Genomic DNA, 22,446 nt, shown 5'->3' on the forward strand with positions numbered 1-22,446 from the left:
TCACTTTTTTTTTTTTTTAAGACGGAGTCTCGCTCTGTCACCCAGGAGTGCAGTGGCACAATCTCAGCTCACTGCAACCTCCACCTCCTGGGTTCAAGCGATTCTCCTGCCTCAGCCTCTTGAGTAGCTGGGATTACAGGCACCCACCACCATGCCCAGCTGGCCAGGCTGGTCTTGAACTCCTGACCTCAGGTGATCCACCCACCTCGGCCTCCCAAAGTGCTGGGAGTACAGGCGTGAGCCACCGTGCCCGGCCTATGCATAACAATTATTAAACTCTACATTTAAACATTTAATGAATCTTTTTCATTCATTTAACACAGATAATTACAGAATGCCTATATGTACTAGGGCTGTGCTAGGTGATGATATAAACATTAATTATTTATTTTCCTTATCAATTCAAATAATTTACTTATATATCTTATATTCATTATACTACTATTTAGTATGCTTTGCAGGTATGTTCTTAGAGCTATTAAATGTATTCTTTAAAAAATATCCTCAAGTGTACATTTTGTTTGCAGAAAAGATTTTTTCAGTGGTTAATTCGGTTTTAGAAGTTAATGTTCCCTTTTTTTTTAAGTTACAGAACAAAAAAATCTATTTATCTTGTAAGATTTTAAGTTTAATTTACAAATGTGATTATTCCATTTACTAATGTAGTGAATGCAGTCATCATTCTAGGGATCCTTTAGCATTTAATCCCATTTATATATTTTGTTAAGTAAACTCCCTTAAATATTCAAAACTCTATTATTAATTGAAAATAGTTAACATTTACCACTTTGACTGCTTTTAAGTGTTTTGTAGAACTAACGCATGTAAAAGTATTTTGTAAACTTTCAATTAAATACACAAATATGGCAACATTAGTATTACATTATAATGTCAGATGTGTTACCATATTGAAATGATTCATCAAAGAACAAACTTCATGGCTTTGCTCATAAGTGCTTTAACAATTGATTAGTTTTTAAGATGTTTACATTTTTTAATTACCTTTTCTGCCCTGAATTAGATGGGATTTGAGGAAAATCAAATTTAAGTGAATTAAAGTCATCAGAAGAATTCAAACATTTCTCCAACTAATAATAGTCTGTCTTAAGCACCAAGAAGCATTGTAAGCAAGCTTCAGTTTGGGCTTCAGAAGACAGCCTCGTGACAAACCTTTCGTCCTAGCCTTGCAACAAGGACCCCATGCAGAACAAGGATTTTGAAGTGTGCAGTTAGCCACAAATCCTTGGGGTCAGTTTTCAATTTAGTGGCACGACAGATAAATCAATTAGTGTATAACTAATTAAAGATGGTGAATACCTTTAATTGCCAAAATAATTTGAGGCAGTCACATCTTACAGAAAGCTATCTCCCTACAAAATGACAAGCCTAAGCAGGCCTTACAAGTGAGGCTTTGAACCCTAGATAGGTAAGGTTTAATGAGAAACTAAAATTCAGAATAGCAGAGTATCAGTGACAGCAAATTGATAATAACTAAATTAAAGCTTAAAAGTGTAAAGTATATCTTTTTTGTTCATAGGGGATTTGTTCTAGAGATGTGGGGAAATGGAAAATCCTCAAATAGTTTACAAAGAATAATGATAATACAGATTTATTTGTAAAAAAAAGAGTTTGTTATTGTCACAAAACACATCAGAGGCTGCCGACATTTCTCTCCATGGTTTTCCTGATATTTCTTAAGATTTTTGAATTAAATACATTCAGTCTCTGTTAAGTAGTAATCATTCTTAAGACCTTGAAGGATCTTATCATCTTTCCCCAATAAGACTTTTAATAGATTCCTTGCTTCAATTTAAAATTCTTAAACTCAAAATCTGAGTTTTATTTATTTCTGCCTAATGTTTGTGACAACCATAAAAGCTAACAGACCAAAACATGACAAAATATAAATGTAAACATAATGAATAAATCTTAGCGAAAACCTGGTGTAATCATTACCCAGATTAAAAAATAGAATATTACCAGCAGTGTAAAATCTCCTTGGGACTGTAAACGTATCAGTTATATCCCTCTTTCACTACTCTAGAGGTAACTGCTAATCTGATTTATGGTAATCATTCTTAGCCTTTCTTTATAGAACTACTCTCTATGTGTACATGTGAATATAATATAGTTTAGATTTCAGTGTTTTAATTTTATGTAAATGGCAACATATTGAGGCATTGTGTTTTGCCCAGTATATTTTTATTTTTTTCATTTTATTGATTATAGCTATAGTCATTGTCACTGCTATATACAATACATTGAACAAACAAAGCATAATTTACATATTTATTTTGCAATTGGTAGACATTTGAGCTGTCACTAATTTTGGGCTATTCTCGAAAGTTCTGCTAAAAACATATTTTTATTTTTATTTCTATTATTGCATAAAAGGAAAGTACTTACTTAAGTCTGCCAAATTTTTTGATTGGGTTGTTTTTATTTTTCTTACTGATTTGTAGGTTTTTTTCTATATTAAGATGAGTCATTTTTTGTCAGTTATATATACACGGCAAATATTTTCTCCCATTTTGTGGCTGTATTTTCAATTTTGCCACTGCATCTTCTGATAAATAGAATAATTAATTCCAATGCAATGAAATGTATGTCCTTTCTTTTATGGTTAGTGCTTTTTTGTGTATTTTCCTGAAATAAGGTTATAAAGCTATTCTCCTATTTTTTTTTAAGTTTTAAAGATTTCCATTCCATATTTAAGTCAATGGTTCATCTGGAATTAGCTTTCATATGTAGTGCTATGTAAGAGTCTAATTTATTTTTTTCCACTGGCTACCCAATGGTACCAGCAGCATTTATTGAAAAGATCAATCATTACTCACTGCTCTGTTGTACCATCTTTGTTTTATATCAAAGATCTATATATCTGTAAGTCAGTTTCAGAGCTCTCTATTCTTTTCTATTCATCTATGTGGCATCAATGTGACTACCACTTGATTTGTCTATCTTGCACCAATTTGACTGTTTTAATTACTGTATCTTTGTTATGGGACTCTATAAATGGTAGAGTTATGTTATCCTTTCCTGTTTTTCTTCTTTAAAAATTACTAAGGATTTCTTGGTTTTGTGCACTTTTATACAAAATTATAAAAAGCTTCTTATATTCCACATACTGGATTGCCCAGTCAATCCAGTTTTCTTTATTTCAAGTTTTCTTTAACTTTTCAATAAAGTTTTATAATTATTCTCATACAAATAATGCACATCTTTTATTATAATTATTTATAGGTGCTTTTTTATGTCTCCGTAAATGGCATATTGCTACATTTTCTTTTAAATTATTTGTTGCATCAATAGAAATACAATTGATTTCATAAACTTTATATACAGAGACCGTGATAAACTCTTTAATTCTAGTGGGGTTTTTTTTTTTTTTTTTTGGTAAGTTCTCATAAATACTGTACTTAAACAACCATGTTTACGTGGTGTCATTTGTTTGGGGAATTACCCGAGGTTCGTCATCTAGTGCTAAGGAAATTGAAGATGCAGCACACAAGGAGTGGGGTTAAAAGTAGAAAATTTAATAGGCGAAAGAAAGAAGAGAAAAGCTCCCCCATGTAGAGGAAGGGAGGTTCCAAAAAGGTCTTCCTTTTCATGGCAGGATGCAGTGGGCTTAATAGAGGGGCTTGAGGAAGTGGTGTCTGATTTATATAGAACGTAGTGGATTGGTTGGACCAGATGTGACATTTACATAGCTCACGAAGAGCCTGGCTGTCCCACCCTAATTTCTTATTATGCAAATGGGATCTTTACCTGGCTGGGGCCATGTTACCTGCACATGTGGCAAGAAAGAAAAGGGAAGACAAAACCTCCATGTTGAATATACCTGGCTTCCAGATATCCCTTTTTTATTGGTACAATTGCAGGCATTTACCTATGCAAGCTTGCATATCTATATTTGTGGCTTGATTTTTCAGGCTGCCCTAGAAAAAAAATGATTTGGGGGCTGCTTTTAATTAAAGGAAATTCCACCAAGAAATCTTTTATGCTTATTAACTGCCTAAACAATTTCTTTTTAACTCCTATATCAATGTCCTATAACATCTACAAATAATATCAATTTTGGTTTTTTCTTTCCAATTCTTAATATATTCATTTTTCATGTTTTACAGCATTAGCTAGGATATTTTGTACAAAGTTTTATAAAAGTAGAATTGTTGGGCAAGATTGTCTTATTGTTATTCTCACAAAATGCTAACATTTTACTATTATTCACGATGATTGCTACAGTTTTTGAAGCTGCTCTATTAGATTAGGAAAATCCTCTTATTGTTTTAGTTTTCTAAGCATTTTTATCAGCAATAAATATTAAATGTGCAGAAGTGTTTTTTCTGCTTCAATGAGATTATCATATATTTTCTCTTTATTTTTCCATGTAATGAATTATGTCAATTGATTTTCTAGTGTAAAACCAACTTCACATTGATAATATAATCTCAATTTGATATAGTAAAAGTATCATTTTAAACATTTTGCTGGCTTTTTAAAAATCTTTTTTCATAATGGGATTGGTCTATACCATTTTTCTTTTATAATATTGTTGTCAGGTTTTGGTTTCAACAATAAGCTAACTTTGTAACATATGTTCGAAAATAAAACCTCTATTTTTATTCTCTAGAAGAGCTTATATAAAAGTGAATTTATTTATTAAATAAAATAAAGTTTCGTATAACTTCCATGTGACACCTACTGGGCTGGAAATTTTTTGTATGAGAAGATTATTAATGGCTGATTTAATTTCTTTTACAATTTAAGGCCTACCAAAGTTTTGTATTTCTGCTTGTGTCAGTTTTGATAGGCTATAGTTTTTAGAAATTTATTTACTTTACATAAATTTTTGGCATAAGGCTTTGGCATAAGGCAAAATTATTGGCATAAGGCTTTTCATAATATCTATTTATTATACTTATATTTTGGCACAATTTGCAGTAGTATTTCCTTTTTCATTTCTATTCACTTGTTTCTGCTCTCTTGATTAGTATCAGCAGAGGCTTACCAACCTTATCATTACACATGGGTGTTCTTTGCACTATGTATTTCTTTTCCATTTCATTAGTTTTGCTTTTATTTTTATTATTTTCATCAATCTACTTTTTTATTTTTTAGTTCTAAGACAGGGTTTTGCTCTGTCACCCAGGCTGGAGTGCAGTGGCGTGATCATGGTTCATTGCAGCCTTGACCTCCTGGGCTCAAGCAATCTTACCACCTCAGGAAGCTGGGGTGGTGTGTGCTACCATACCTGGCTTACTTTTGTATTCTTTTGTAGAGACAGGATTTTGCCATATTATCCAGGCTGGGAAAGATACAGATATTTTATTTTCCTAATTATAATATTGATTTATTATCTAATTATATTAAACCCAGAGAAAATACACATTCAGATCTTTAGTTATTTTCAAAGGAAATGTTAGTGCAAGATATCAAGCACAATATGTGAATACTAAAGTTTTAACCAGATATCTAGATATGTTAAATTACACGAAGATGGGAAAAATAACCATATGCAAATTTTCAAGTAAAATATCTATAATCTGTTTGATAAACCCTGTAAACCCTTTACCTACTCCATGACGTAAACAAAATCAAAGTATGTGTGCAGAGAGAGAGACAATTATTTGAGAAGAGGTTGTCTTTGTAGAATATTGTTTCTGAATCCCATTCCCACCTCTTCCATCCCCAAAGAGAAGGGCTTGTCTGCTCCCTCAATTCAAACCTACTTTAATATGTGATCCTTACAGTTGGAAGGCATAACGGCCTAGGATCTGACTCACTCCTGGGAAATCTAGAGAATTAAAGATAGCCGATAGCTGCCTAACTGCCTTGATGTAGGATCGGGAGAGTTGTTAACCATGTTGAGAATAAGCCTTGTGGGCGGCAAGCCATCCAGGTGCTGAGGCAAGAGACCGAGGGCATGAACTTTTTCAGTATAATAAAATATATAAAACAACAAGAATTACACTAGATCTAGATCATAGACATGATTATATATGAATGTCATTAATCATTAGTTTGTAGCAATTACTCTTTATTCCAATATTATAATAATCCTTGCTCTATAATCATAACCTAGGGAAAACCAGGCCATACAGAGATAGGAGCTGAAGGGAGATAGTGAGAAGTGACCAGAAGACAAGAGTGTGAGCCTTCTGTTATGCCCGGACAGGGCCACCGGAGGGCTCCTTGGTCTAGCGGTGACGCCAGCGTCTGGGAAGACACTTTTTGCCAAGCAGACCATGGTCTAGCGGTAGAGTCACTGCCAAGGAAAAACACCCGCTACTTAGCAGACTGAGAAAGGGAATCTCCCTTTTCCCGGGGGAGTTTAGAGAAGACCCTACTCCTCCATCTCTTGTGGAGGCCCTGACTGATGTCAGGCCTGCCTGCAGTTATCCAGAGGCCTAACCATCTCCCTGTGATGCTGTGCTTCAGTGGTCACACTCCTAGTCTGCTTTCATGTTCCATCCTATACACCTGGCTCTCCCTTTTAGATAGCAGTAGCAAAATTAGTGAAAGTACTAAAAGTCTCTGATATGCAGAAATGGCATAAGCTGTCTCTCTCTCTCTCTCTGCTTCGGCTGCCAGGCAGGGAAGGGCCCCCTGTCCAGTGGACATGTGACCCACGTGACCTTACCTATCATTGGAGATGGCTCACACTCCTTACCCTGCCCCTTTGTCTTGTATCCAATAAATATCAGTACAGCCTGGCATTCGGGGCCACTACTGGTCTCCGCGTCTTGGTGATAGTGGTCCCTGGGCCCAGCTGTCTTTTATCTCTTTGTCTTGTGTCTTTATTTCTACAATCTCTCATCTCCGCACACGGGGAGAAAAACTCACTGACCCTGTGGGGCTGGACCCTACAAAGCCTGCACTGCTTGATGTTGCCAGGGAAAGAGGTATTGGACTGTTTCCTGTGGGCCAAATAAAAGGGAGAGAGAATGAGAGTGTGGGCTTAGGGTTATCCTGAATTCCATTCCTTAGCTCTGCCTGGAGAACTGGGAACATGAGGAAGCTCTCGGTTAACAAGGATGACCAGTGCTTTGGAAAGGGTAACCAGTGAACTCCCAGAATAGGGATTCACCCACATGAGGCAAGGAACTACAGAGGAGAGAGGCTGAAAAGTGCACTTTTGAGGAACCCTTGAAAGTACACCATTCAGCAGTTGGGCTTTAACTATCTCCCAGACCGTGAGCACAGCTTACGGTGCCACATCAAGTAATGTCTTTCATTCATCCTCTCACTCCTCCCTTACTCTGCTCCCAGTACAGTTGGTCAGAAAGGAGCTTGAGAGGGAACAGGGAAGCAGAAAAATAGAGACCTCTAAAAAAAAAGCCACTTTGTAGAATCCTACTCCACACTGGCATGACCTACAAGAGAGAAATTTTAATTATAATTTTGGATTATGTATTCTAATTTCTAATTGATACACTCTGAAAATTTAGTTGTCCACAAAACTGTCCATTTCTTAAAGGTGAGCAAAAAAGCCATAGGTTTCCAATAGTTTCATCAAAGATGAAAAGTTTATATTCACCAAATCAATATTAAAGAGATAGTGGGAAACAAAAATAAAATAGAATTTTAACTACATTTTATGATTTGTGGTTTCTATGTTTTTTAAATCATTTTCTAAGTTTTATGCTTTCCTAAGACTATGAAACAAGAGTGGTAATCACTGCTAAGTTAATTATTTATAGTAACATTTTAATAAAAGCAATCATCTTTATGAAAAATGGAAAATTTTGGCATCTAGAATGTGTCTTTAAAATTCTGAGATTGAGCTGGCAAGCCTAGTTAATTATAGAAAAAGGCCCCCAGAACCCTATCTTTTCAATATCCATTGAGTCACCACAAACATGGTGACAGCTTTGCAAATCGTATGCCTAATGCTTAGACAAAACCCTACAGCTACTATGAAATAGGTGATGAGATTAACCCAAATGGCCATGGGTCATGCAGAGAGGTAAAAGAGGATAAGGTAGGGTTTAAATGCATGTATGTTTGTAGAAAAAAGGGGCATTTCTCAATTTAAAGGGGTACTTATTACTCAGATCTAACTGAATAATATCATGAGGGGATATGAAGTCCGATTTGTCAAAAAAAAAAAAACCCTGAAAATACAACTTTATTTCTTTTATTGTTGTTATTGTTGTTTTGCAAAATTTCCTTATTTTAAAATATTTGTAAATATTTATACGGTCATAAAACACACCTGGTATGTTACATGTTTAGTGTGGCCAAACAACACAGACATTCAAGTTAGAGGTTAAGGGTTGTTAGCTTGTAAATTCTGGAAGATAGACTGCTAAATTCTTCTTGTAAGTTATCCTAATTCATTAAGTAATGGTAAGCTAATGAACCAGTTGACAAATTTCAGTCTGTTGTTTTTTGATACTAGAAGTGTGACTACCCTTCTAGCCTAGATTCATAATATCATAGCTTCTGCATTTTTTTCTTGCTCACAAATGCTAGTAATTTAATCCTCTATATATTCTTAAACTCTTCTTACAGTTAACAGTTCTCTGGGAACCAGAAATATTTGTGTTTGGATTATCTAATGCATCTTGATCCCACTTGAAACTTTGAAGGGAATACCATAGTTGTTTCTCTAATAAAACTATTATTAAATGTGGCTAAATTTCTTGAGTACCCTATAGGATAGAGGCCCAGGATCATTCAATGTTAATGAAAACATGAGGGACTTTAATAGTAGAAGTGAAAGCAACTGATATGATTTTATAATGATTAGGAGATGAAGGGCGCCTCTTTGCGAGGAGATTGTCAAACAAAGCTGGAATTTAAGCCTGTATGCCTAGTGAGATTTCAGCACTTCAACTAATATTTGTATTAACCAAATCTGTCCTTGGCCAAATTTATCTTAAACTAGTACAAGCAAAAAATAATAATAATAATTTAGATTAAATTTATACCAATATTTTCCCTGAAAGCCCTAGACTCTAACACTTTCCTAGAAAGGTAAACATCTCTGCTTACCTTGTGGGTATGGGACAGTGAAAAGAGCACACTGCACATTGAGTGGATGGAGGGAAGAAGGATTGGCAAGAGCTTTAATGGCAAGAAGGAAGAACTCCACTGGGTACTGGCCTTGTAAGAGTGGCTAGAGGGCCTGTGCAGAATACTCTTCCCAAATCCTTAGACCAATTAATGAGTTTCCCCATCTCCTCTTCCCAGCTTCCCAGCTGTCTTAGACAGTTTCTCTCTTTCTCCCAGCCTCTGTCATTTCCTCAATCTCTTTTAACCTCATTTTTATTCTCAATCTTTTTTCTGGATGTTGGTTTCTGTCCCCACCCTCTCTCCAAGTCTTTTTTCTAGCCCCACTCCTAACAAATATCTCCCATTTGCATAAAAATGAGACCACATGGAAAAATGAAAAACATGTTTTTTTGTTGATGTGTACTATGAGAAATAACTCTCATGACAGAGAATTGGCCTTTTACATGCAAAGTGGATGCTTTCTAACATCCCTAACTGAAAAATCTCTAAAGGAAGTAAACATTAGGGAATAGAATAAAACATCTTGCTCCAGAAGAAGCGTATCTAGTGATAACAGGATGAAAATGAAGCAAGATAACTTCAGGCAAAATGTATAAGAATTGCTTGTTACACAAAGGTTATAGAACTGTAGATCTGGAAGAAACCTTTCATATCACTTGATTAAACCACACTCATTTTATAGACACGAAAATTAAAGCCTTGAGAGGTTAAAAATTTTGCCTGCCTCAGTCACACAGCAAGCATGTGGCCCCTGGTAACTAACCCAAGTGCTCTTGGCTCAAAGGTTCAGTGTACTCTTCACCACTACAGTATGCTGGCTTGTCACACCAGTCAGGGCTCAATGGGAAAAATATAAGAAAGTTGTTATATTGCCAAATATATTCTTTTTTTAGTGAAAGTACCCTTTCTTTTATGTAATATTCTAATGAATAGCATATGTATTATGGGGAAAGGATTCTGTATTTAACAAAGAACAAGGTGGTTTATCTCATGTCAATTGCACAAAGGGCGTTTGGATTTTTTACTGATCTAGGAACAACTGAATTATGTGGTGCTTTTGCTTCTGCACAAGATTAGGATAAAGTTAATTACTCAACATACTGAATTAAGACTTCAGAGTTGGAAAGGCAAACTATGTAATCAAAGTGCCTTTACAATTGAATTTTCATAATTTTACAGTCTATCCTAGTGGGGGTGGGGACTAATCTGATCTAAATGGTTCAGAATTACCTGATGAATTACAGACCACTGATTTTTGTATATGTGAGCAAGTAATAGGAATGACTTGGCACTTGTATTCAGATATTCACGACACTCTGGTATGATTTGAACAGTCACTATAATTCAAAGTTAAGTTTTTTCTGCTATTTATACAATAGTAAGATGGTAGGTCAACTTCATAAAGCAAATGAAATAAGTTTAGCCAACCAAACGAGTATTCCAAAATATACTTACTGCTTCCCCTCTACAGAGGCCAGGGATAAAAATAAATATTGCCCTCAAGTAACTGAAAACAAATCTAGGAATGCCTTGGGTATTTTCAACTCTTCTGACTTTTGAAGAAACAGAATTCTCCAAATTAAAGCAAGGGCTAGCTACTAAATATCACCTATGTGCCCAAAAATAGGTCTTGGGAAACACACACAAAAATAATCACTTAGAAATTGTCCTTGCTTCCTATATACAGTTAAGTTGTAACAAAACCTAATAATAGATGTTTAAATGATTTTTTCTTCTCCTTTGTATACCTTAAGAATTTTAAACTTTAATTGATATAAAACTTGTACCCAACAAATGAGGCTGTCAAAAAATGAAAAGGAAAGAGAAAAAATAAAAAGTTCATTGATCACATCATTTAATTATTCTAATCCCAATAATGCAATTACTTAATAAATCTTTAAGTTAGTTCACTCTGTGCATTTAAAAAAGGTGAGTCCCACTTTTAAAAATTGGGTTTGCAGAGAGAGATAATTGGAGAATTCTCATGGTTGTTTAGAGTTGTCACAATGGCTTTGAGCTCATTAATGTAGGAGTGGCCTTTGTATCCTGGGGAGAGTGCCCAAGAACTCAACGCTTATGTTCTCACACTTGCTGAACATGCTAGGAGGGCGATTTCACAGTTCATACCACAAAAAAGTATTTCTTTTCCCACTTCAGTTAAAAATAAATTCAATGTGTGATACAAATGGTTTTCCGTGTTTTGTGTGTGTGATTTTTATAACTGAAGCATTATTTCAACACATGGCCATTTGGATGTGAACAGCCATAAAAATTATGTAAAGGTATTATGGCTAAAATAGAAATGATACAATGGCAGTTAAAGGCCCAACTAGTAAGGGAAAGTTCTGAAATTTATGGAATGGTTTCCTATTTCTCTCTTGATTCTGTGAGTTAACGTTAACTTATACAATAATAGCTAATGTTTTAGTAGTAATTTATGATGTGCACAGTATCTAAAATGGGTATTCCCATTGTCATGTAACACCAATACCACGTCAATATGTATCTTTCTTCTCACTTTTTACATGCAGAAACTGGGATTAAGAAAGATTGAATGTCTGGGCCAATTTGAACATACTTAGAAGCTAGACTCAAACCTAAGTTTTCACATTAAGACCATGTTTCCTTCCACTAACATATTCAACCTCTCAGATTAAGCAACACTCAATACTTTATGAGAGTAGTAACAATATTTGAGGATGTTGACTATTTTCACACTAAAAAGAATTTTAATTAAATACAAACACAATTTTGCTTATTAATTTGAGTGATTAGTTTATAGATGAAGGTAAATAACATAAATCTGAAAGATATTTGAGAAAATACACCTGTTTGCATATAATGTATAAAATTGTGCCTGCATATATTGTAATTAAAATATTACTTGGCAGTCATCTTACAACAGTTCCATTGTGAAAAATTTTCAGATGCTCATTTTTCACTTTGTGAGAATTAACATTATAATTGTTTAAATATTTTCTGCTTCTGGATTGGAATCAACTTAGAAATAAAATGTTTCATCTGCGGTGCAGGATATGAGTTCCATTAACTCAGCAAAACTTTATATAACATTTATGTCATATCAGACGCTATTCTGGGTGCTTTCTGCATATTACCTTGTGTGATTCTTCCAATATCCCTATGAGGTAATTCCTTGTAGAGATATTGCAAGAACCACATAAGGCAATCATCTCCATTTTACAGCTGAGGAAGCCAAAAGTTGAGTAACTTGTCCAAGTTTATACAGCTAGTAAGTGGCAGAGCTGGAACTTGAACTCAGACAATCTGTCTCCAGAAGAATTATAAACGTGACACCAAGTGATTAATTCGCTGATAGCTATTTCCTCTTTGTTTCTTTCCTTCTTCTCCAAGTCCCATATTAGCTTCACTGACATTTATAGCCAAGTACATGTTTTTTTCAACCAACATAACAATGACTGGTAGGCAAATGCCTACAACTCCTTCCAACCCATCCCATAAGAATTAATTGAATCCAGAATATTAAGAAAACATTATTGCTAAGTAAAAATTCATTTATGGCATTATAGTCTTAGTTGTCAGTTTAGAAGGCTGAAGTTGCTGTGAGGCGCAGTAGTGACTTCTAAATTACTCGAGCGGTAAGTCTTTATCCTTATTCTTTTTCAGAAAACTCGACTTACTGAAGTGTCACTACATCAGAAAGTAGCTGAAGAGCAACAGTCCTTGCTTTGATTTTAAGCCACACCAGCCTTGTGTAACTTTATACTATTTCCAAGCATATGTTTCTTAATCAGTAAGATGGGATAAAGCTGGCCTTGAAATTTGTGATGGAAGTAATGTGTGTAAAGTGCCTGGCACAATAAATGGTAGATGTTAGTAGATGTTGTGACAATACTTCTTTGGATTAACTTGGACCGTTCCCAACTGTGATCTCCATTCTCTAGTCTTTGACACAACTAATACAGGTTTCAGGTAGAGTATGACTGATTCAATGGATTTAAAAAAACAGTTCACATTTCAGATGAGAAGTACAGAAAGAATAAAATCAATGACATCAACATTTTTTACTACTAACCTCACAGTATAATTCATTACTGCAAACAGGCAAATAATTGCCTTAGAACAGAATCTGTTTAGAATATTGTTAAGCTTATGTAACAAAAGATTGATCAAAGATATTTCATTTTCTTTGAAATGAAAAGGAAGAAGGGTAGTACATATTAATTAGAGTGTCAGAGAAACCGAAACTAATCTTTACTTAGATATACACTACCATCTAAACTAAAATGTTCTCATCAAGAAAAATAATAAATCCTGGGTTTTCCTAAATAGCAGAGCCTGAAACAAGGGCTTCTGTTCAGACAGTTTATAAAAAAAAAAATATCTCAGGAAGAGAAGAAAAGGACTAAAACAATGAAACTGGAGCAGGAATATAAGAGAAAAGCATTTATGTATTCAGTGGCTCCATTCCCTCTTTTGTCAGGAGCTGTCTCATAGAATGCTAATGCTCCTGCACTTCTAGTTCAGGCATCTGATAATGCCAGATTCTGAAATGCACCTTTATAACAGAATAGCACCAGAAAGAAAGCAGGATATATGCATTAAAGTGAGGCAAGCGGCTGTCAGTTTACACCCGTGCGTAGCTGGTTGCCATAGCAATGGCTGGAGTAAACGTGGCCAGAGAAGATGTAGGGAAAGACACAACAGGAATCTAATGCTCATACGGTGACTTCTTCTACTTTGGGACTAATTATGATTATCTCTACATATATCATTCTACAGGATATGAAACCTCTATTCAAGTTTTAAAAATCTATTTTTCTTATGGTTGCCCCAAATTTGGGAACCATATAGTGCCCTTTCTAGATGTAATTGACACCACTAATGTTTCCCATGGTGTGCAACGGTACAAAAAGGATCTTGTTTGCTAACTGAGAGAACTGCTTCTATCAGTCAAAAGGTACTGTTAGCCTAAGCTAACAGACCTATAACGGATAGGAATTCAGTAGCTGGAAAGGATTCAGTACACAGGAATTGAAAGTTACTTAAATTCCTACTCTGAGCTGGGCATGGTGGCTCATGCCTGTAATCCCAGCATTTTGGGAGACCGAGGCAGGTGGATCACCTGAGGTCAGGAGTTCGCAACCAGCCTGGCCAGCATGGTGAAAACCTGTCTCTACTAAAAATAAAAAAAATTAGCCAGGCATGGTGGCGGGTGTCTGTAATCCCAGCTACTTGGGAGGCTGAGGCAGGAGAATCGCTTGAACCCGGGAGGCTGAAGTTGCAGTGAGCCAATATCATACCGTTGCACTCCATCCTGGGCAACAAGAGCAAAACTCCGTCTCAAAAAAAAAAAAAAAAAAAAAAAATTCCTACTCTGACATTCAGTATTTAGAAACGTGCATCTCATATTGTTCTTAAAGACAAAGAGGAAGTTGGAAAGTGATTACTAAGAAAAAAAGAATGTGAGTAACTTGAATTAGATAATTATTCACAAGTTAAAATATTTGGCTGCAGCTTGGAATGTAACTTCACCAATGAAAAGGAAAGGATGGGCAGTTGTCTAGTAAATTCAAAGCTTTGTGAAACCCTTAAATATTCATTTTTTTCTTAGTTTTCTGGATAACTACAATTTTCAAGATAAAATTGCCAGAGAATTTGTTTCTGACAACTGTTATAAATCTTTTGAAAGTAGGAGTTCTAGAATGATCACTTCTACTTTTAGGTGGGGATTATTAAAAATCAGCAGTGAAGAAAGAATGCAAAGAAATGGTTTGCAGACTAAATACTTTTCCATTTGGATTTGTTCTATATTGGTTTAGTCTTCCTACAATAGACTACCCATTTCAGGTAAGAGATACTGGTGTGGATTAAGCTCAACAGAAGTACTTAGCAAAATTATCTACTCTGAAGCCACTCACGTTACCTATAATGACGCATAAAGATGTATGATTTTTTTTAACTTTCCTCCAACTTCTATTTTTGTAAACTTCACTTGTAAAAAAGCCATTTTGTATTTTTGAGAAGTTGGTTGAGAATAAGGTAGCTCCTTGAATACTTTTAACTATAGGAATGTATTACATTGAGTATTTGATACCCAAAAATAAGTAGAGCTGGTTCTGTTTAGATATTCTTCCCCACAGTGGTTATAGTTTGAGAGCTGGCTAACCTTTGATAAGAATCCCTTTCCCTTATATTTGGTGCTCACTTTCATAACTGAAATCAAAATAATCGACTTTTTTCTATATTATGTTCTCTGATTCATACTTGTCCATAACTTTTTCATAAGGACAAGATAGTAAACTATTAGGTGATTGTCATAGGAAGAAATTAAACTATGAAAATAATAAGAAGGCAACTGTTTCATTCAATTATCCATTCATTCAGACAACTATGTCCTTATTATGTGTTCAGAACTGTTGCTGAGCAATCTGTAACAAATATAGCCCTTACTTTCAAGGTGCTTATAATCTTGTAGAGAAATAAGACATTCATGCAAATAACTATGACAGAATTGGAAGTAAGTACCTTAGGAGAGTTAGATATACGGGCATCCAGAAGAAGGATAAATTGCTTCTCTATGTTATTAATGTTACAATGGGCAAGATTAAGAAATATTTGGATTCAGGACTAAAGAACATTCACCTCTCAGCATCACCTCTGGCTCCAGGGGCATACCAACTACACATCAGACACTTTTAATTTACCATTGAACATCTCTACATAAATATCAGGATTACAAAATCACCATGTCCAAAACCAAATATCATTTTTCTCACTAAACCGTCTCCTCATATCTTTCCTAATCTCTGCTCCCAAGCCATTTTCCTATTTCTGGTATTAAAAAACCTCTGTCTCTGCATTTCAGTCACATTCTCCTTCACTGCCAGTCAATGATATGTCAAATCACACACTTTCTACTTCCTTAAAGCTCTTCCTAGACCCTTCTTTTCACTTTACTGACACACTCTCAGACTTGCAATGACAGTTGACCTAGTTTCCTTACCTTTTATTTCTCTTGACTCCAGTAGTCTAATCTATATTCTGCTGACAGATTAGTCTTCCCATTTTATAGCCATGATCATATAATTCCCATACTCAAACACATTTACAGACTCAAACTAATTAACTATATGAGTCAATATTTCTCATCCTGTTATTCAATATCTCCTGAGGCTATATTTCCAACCTTATTTCTCAGTACTTAACTATGCCCAAATTGTGACCTCTTTATGTTTCTAGACTAGAATATACCAATGTTTCAATGTATCTACTCAATAAATTCCGTTCCTCTAGAACCTCTTGATTTTCAAGCTTCAAAGCTTATAATAATTTCCACTTTTATATGTAGCCGTTTCAGATGTCCTTACATCCAAAACCAGGCTAGTTGTAAATTTTCTATGTCATTCTTTATTTACCTCTTAAAGCCTACAATATAGCCAAATTTATAATAACTTCCCTCATCTTCCTCTCTCCCCCACTTCTACGGTGAGGGTTAAGTTTTATTAAGTTCTATAAACTTATGATATTTAGCATGGAGTCTGCTGATAGTGTGTTTAATCTTTCTTTTTCATGAAATTGAATATTCAATCACTAACAAATGAATTTCTCCAAGCAATTAAATCCTTCTTCATATACCAATAAAGAAAATGGTGTTTGTCCCTGTCTGAGAATGCCTACAACATTTTAATATTTCCCAAGTTAAGGCAAATTTCAAAAAGCAAGTGGCACTTGATGAGTAAATGCATATTGTTTCCTTCTTCTTGGAGGAACCTCTCTTCATTAACTTCTCTCAGCCCTGAAAGTCAAAAGCTCATCCATACATCTAGATTTAAAAGCCACTGTAGGGGTCTGTTCAGTTTTAAATACAATTTAGAAAACCTTAAGAAAGAATGGCAGTTCCGTTTCAGAAATCTTCCATACATATTTCAATAGAACAGCTTTCCAAATTGGAGACTGAAAAAATATTATACCACCAACCAAGTAATAAAAAGTAACTCACTGACTGTGATGTAGAAAGATTCCCTTGATTTTCACAAACAGCATGAAAGACTATATTGTAGTTATTTAAATCTGAGACTGACAAAAACATCAGAAGAAAAGTAGTCAATTTATCTAAAAGATAATTATTTAGGAATAAATTACTACGCAAAAGAGCATGGATCTGCTTGACAGCTTGTGAATTTAAGGCAGATGAAATGCCTCCCTCCTCACCCCCAAGAATCAACTTTGCTGATGAAATATGTTAATCATTCCTAAGTTTGAGGAACATGTAAAACTCTGATATCAATGTGTATCTGGAACTAGGGGTTAAGGAAAAATAAAGGTACTCAGTCAGCTTAGGAAATGCTTTCTTCCCTGTGCCCAATCTGCAAAAACAAACAAACAAACAAAAAACAGGCAGAACCAGGTACAACAAAATCATACATGTAGATGGGAAATTATCTTCCAATCCTTTCATGCTCCACTCAAATGGTCAATTTATACTCTTGAGCTATAGCCTCCTCTCTAAGACAAATGGAGTAGGTTTGGTTTGTTTGTTTGTTTACAGATACTGGCCTTCAGTTAACAAGTAGACTTGTTGGCTGACCTGAAGGAGATAGTTATTATGTAACTATCGTCTCTGCTCAAATGGAAATTATCCTACAGGGGTTAACAGTTCATTAGAAAGAAGAACTGTTAACAGGTTGAGTTCATTACCAGTGAGCAAAAGGAGGTTTGTATTTTCCCAAAATGACCATAACAGAAAAACCTGCCAGTACATCTCTGGATTGTCCTTCACTTTCATGTCTTTCTTAAGGCCAGGTATTGCAGGCTACTTCTATTGATGCTATTCCACTTTACTTTCGGAAGGACGAATGATCTATTCAGAGTTTAACAATGCCGGCGAAGTGTTGTACTCGTCGATGCTTGCAGACCTGGAGCAGCGAGCAGCCTAAGCCAGACTTTCAGACTTTATACTAATCTGACACATCTAATTGTGAGCAATATTTTCCATGGCATTGAGATTCCTATCAATCTTCCCCAAGCAGACTGAAGTTACTTATAAGCTAGTGCAATAATTTCTGTGGCACCACATAAATGTTCTTTATTTTAAAAAATCAGATTCTAGTAACTCTTCTAAGTTAAATTTTCTGGCCTTGATACCAGCTGCAACTTAACCGCAGAAACTCCAAGATGCATGATGAGCAAATGTGCGTGAATTTGAAGTGTTTTTGAATTTGTACTAAATTTACATAGATATTTACATAGAAATGACTGATAAAATGTTGTTCAGGGAGGGATGTACTTATTTTCTTCCGACATTATCACTGTAAATTAAGATTTTGTAGGCAGTAATCTTTTAAATTGAGAATGAGCAAAATAAAATTAGAAATGAATGTTTTTGTTTTTTTCCCCCCAAGACCCCTCGGAGTCTGAATCAGTCTTTCCCAATTGTGTTCTTTTATGGTAGTTTGTTCTTCAATTTTCACGCTTATTAAATCTATTTTATATTAAAATCACATGCTTATTTCTCCCAGTAGTACTTCTACCACTGTGGGCAAGGACATCTTACTTGTTTTTATATTCCTTGCAGTACAGGGTAGGAACCTAATAAATATTGATTAAATTTAACAGTTTATTTTCAATCACTCAGGAAGGGTTAAAAGTCAAATGTAAATCGTTCTCGAAATTGTCCATTGATATATTCAAGGCTTATGAAGATACAAACCTATTTTTTATCTGAGTTTCTTAACCAGAAGTCAATAGGTAGGATTTTTATGTTTATAAATTCCTGAAATGTTATGCAAAATGTATGTATATGTTTAGATATGTGCATATTTCTTCAGCAAAAATCTATAGACTATAATCAAATGAATCTCTCTCTATTCACCCTACCTCAAAATATTAGGACTCGCTTCCCTAGGCAGCTTTACTCAACTCCTCAATTTATCAGAGCTGAAAAATACTTGCGAAAAATACAGGCTAACATCTGCAATATAATGTCTCCGATTACAGCCTTTCACCCACACATGCCAATCTTATTATTTCTGAGCTATGTCTGAAAAGAATACATTTTTGAGAGAGAGTACATTTTTAACCAGCATTCTATTCCCAGATTTTTATAGTCTAAAGAGGCCATTGTATATTTCCAGTACTTTGTGATTTCATCGAACATACTTTCAGGCCGCTGTACCCGCAAACATTTCCCTTCAGTAGAAACAAATACTGTCTCTCTCAAGCCTTCTCCACGCACTCCAAGTCAACATCCAAACACTCAACTCATCAAAGGAATTGCTGCATCTAAGTGTCAGGGGAAGATCCCTGAAAGTAAACTGAGGCTGAGTCACCTACTAGTGATTTCCAATCCGTACCACCAGAGGAATAAGAGACAAAAATACCTGTGCTGTTACTGCTGCAAATACTGGGCAGAAGAAAAAGAATGGTCACTTGAAGCAGTTCCATGGTGCCCATAGATGGTGTCAATATCTTCTTTCTCCAGAAGCAGGCAGGGACAATTCCCTCCCAGCCTGGCAGGGCCTTATTAGCAAATGGAAAAGGTGTAGTGAATGTGAATAGCCACTGCCCATTCCTACTTATTTTGGGGGCTCTGATAAAGAACGGGAGGAAATACACACACTCCCTTTGGGAGTTCAGCAGAGAGGAGATTTATTGTTTCAGTCCCTTACAGGAACTCTTTTTTTTTCTCTCTCTTCCTTTGGCAGCCACTTGTGTTTTTGTTACTACATTATTTTGTTCTTCTTCAACAGAAAGGTCGGGACTGGTTTTGAACAGAAACAGATCCTTCTTGAGAATGGATCATAGGGCCTTCTAACTTTTGTTTTGAAAGTGCATTCTGAAGTGGTTATAAAGGGGCCTCATTTAGCAGCTACTCAGTTGGGATAAAGAGGCTTTCACTGCCCGAGGGTTAAATTTTAGAGCAAAATCCATCAGGAATCAACTTAACTTTTCTCTTTCCAACTTGCAAGCCAGATTAGAGAAGGCCACCTTTTGGATATAAGTGAAAAATTGTATTAAATAGATTATGCTCTGCTCTTGAGTAAGCAAAAAGACTTTCAAAGGGTGTACAGAGAAGTTTTTCAGGCTTTTTTAATAGAATTAAGCAAAGACATGTGAATGTCTATTGATCACTCCTGGTTTTTACTAAAGAATAAGTAAATGATAATGAATAAGGAACAATTACTTATAACACCTCATGAACGCTCTTCTTTAGGAGACAGGGTTGGAATGGCAGTGGGTGAAGTGTGCAGTGGGTGAAATGCCATCACACATCAGTGAAGCTGGGAGAGGTTGACTCTTTAAGACTGGAATGCCAACCAGGCTGGATAATCTATATAGCAGGGGTCACGTTGATGTCAGTTGTGACTGATTAAAACGTGGTGATAACACTGCCACAGTCCTGGGTACAAGCCCCGTGTGTGCCAATGACGTTATATTTTTCTTCAGCCACAGGCTTCATGTCTCATTTTAGCTGATCATCCTTTTATGTACCTTTACTCATGAGGCTTTACTGGACAACATTGTCAATGAATCGGTGTAGATTCATTTTCCCCACAAAACAAACAAACAAAAAAACAAAAACTGTTCAAAAATTATACCTTTACCTGTTTGCAAGAAGGGCACACAGTTTCACTGTTGCACCATGCTGGAAAATACTTCATACAAAACGAGTTAGACTGAGTCAACTGCTCAAAACACTTAAAAACGTTAGCTTGTTTTATCCAACGTTATACCAGGGGTCAGAAGAGCTAAGTTTCTATTTTGTGCATAAGATTGCATTTTACCCTCTTCTAATTGATTTTCTAAAACAGACTGCCTTTGGCGTTGTTACTTTATTTGGCATATCCTGGAGAATATAAAGATAGGAACATATGTGAATAGATGTCACATGCACTTTCCAGAAATAAATTGGGGTGTGGTCATGTGAAATCACAGTCGAACCCTCACATTGCCTCACTTCCTGCTCCTTCTGTACTCAAGTTGTCAGTACTCAGAGTCACCACTGATGCTGGTCACAATAATTTCTTCAGGGATTCCATGGCATTTGGACTCCTCAGCACTAAGAGCTATGCATTTCCATTTAGTACACTAGATACCTATTCTAAGAATGCTTGACAGTAGAATATTAAGGCTACTTAAAAGACAAAGGGCCTGTTGATGAAAAACAAAAACTAAGAAACATCTTAAAATGCTAGCCAAAAAAAATTTAGAAGAACAGAAAAGAAAAAAAAAAGGAGTAATAATGAGGGGAGGGGTCAGCCTTGCTTTACTAAATCAGAAGATATTTTTAAGGTAAAATATTTAATTAAAACAGTAATGATTGCCAGAGGAGACAAACAGATCAGTGGCATAGAATAGAAAGTACAGACACAGAAATATTTATATTTGTTGCTATCTACATAAATATACACGCAGATATATTTACAGATATGTGTTTGCATATGCATGCTTGTGTGTATATGCATATGTATATATATAGAGAGATTAAATATAGGTGAGTTTAACATGTAGTGACTGTGATGAATAGGGTATATATTTATTGTGGGTTTTTTTTGACAATGTGTTAACCATCTAAGAAAATTTTAAAATTAAGTGTCTGTTTTACTTAAAATACCAAATCTTACATGTTAATCTTATATGTTAAAGGTTTAAGTTTAAAATACAAAGCACAAAATTCTAGGAGAGAATATGGGCTACTATATATAATTGAGGTAAAGGGGACATTTTATGCATGACACTAAAGGCAAAGCACATAAAAGAAAGACTTCATACATTTGCTTACACAAAAATTAAAAGATTTTTGGCATAACATACCATGAATTTAAAAGGCAAATAAAAAATTTTGTAACAGTACATGATAAGTTATCTTAAAAAATAACTTCTGATCTAAAAAGCAATGACTCTACAACTGAAAAAAGGCAAAAAAATGTCTCGCAAGAAATGGAGGGCCAGTAAAATCCAAAACTGTATTCATCACACCAGAGATCAAAGAAACGAACATCCCAACATCGAAACAACGTGTTTTGCCTTTTATATATAATTAGGTATAGTTTATGACAATACTCATTTTTGATAAATGTTCAAATAAAGTAACTATCTTATTCTTGGGGTATGACCTTTCTGAGATGTGACTAGGCAATACACATCAAAATTGTTAAAGAACCATACTCTGAGCTTGCAAAATTATATGTTTAGGAACTTATTCTAAAAATGAAGATATTCATTGAAGTCCATGTAATTACAAAAATTTGTCAAAACATTAATTATTGAGGAAGAATATTGTTCTGCCACAAAATACTAATTAGATAACTTTTCATAGATGTGAAAATATATTCATGACACTTTGTTGCATGTATATATGCATATATATACATATGCTTATCATTTATATATGTGAATGTACATGTATATATGTGTATACATGTAAATGTGTATATATGTATA

At 35.0% G+C, this 22,446-nt stretch overlaps 1 protein-coding gene across 1 annotated transcript in view; it reads right to left on the bottom strand.

Annotated features, from left to right (window-relative positions):
- Positions 1–19,641, bottom strand: part of EMCN (endomucin) — a 129,650-nt gene extending 110,009 nt beyond the window's left edge. The window contains exon 1 of the mRNA XM_004040193.5: positions 19,383–19,641. Coding sequence (XP_004040241.2) covers positions 19,383–19,455 — 73 coding nt within the window. The 5' untranslated portion in view covers positions 19,456–19,641. The remainder of the gene's footprint in view (positions 1–19,382) is intronic.
- Positions 19,642–22,446: the final 2,805 nt, after the last annotated feature.

The sequence above is a fragment of the Gorilla gorilla genome, chromosome 3 (assembly GCF_029281585.2).
Source record: "Gorilla gorilla gorilla isolate KB3781 chromosome 3, NHGRI_mGorGor1-v2.1_pri, whole genome shotgun sequence".
Lineage (NCBI taxonomy): Eukaryota > Metazoa > Chordata > Mammalia > Primates > Hominidae > Gorilla > Gorilla gorilla.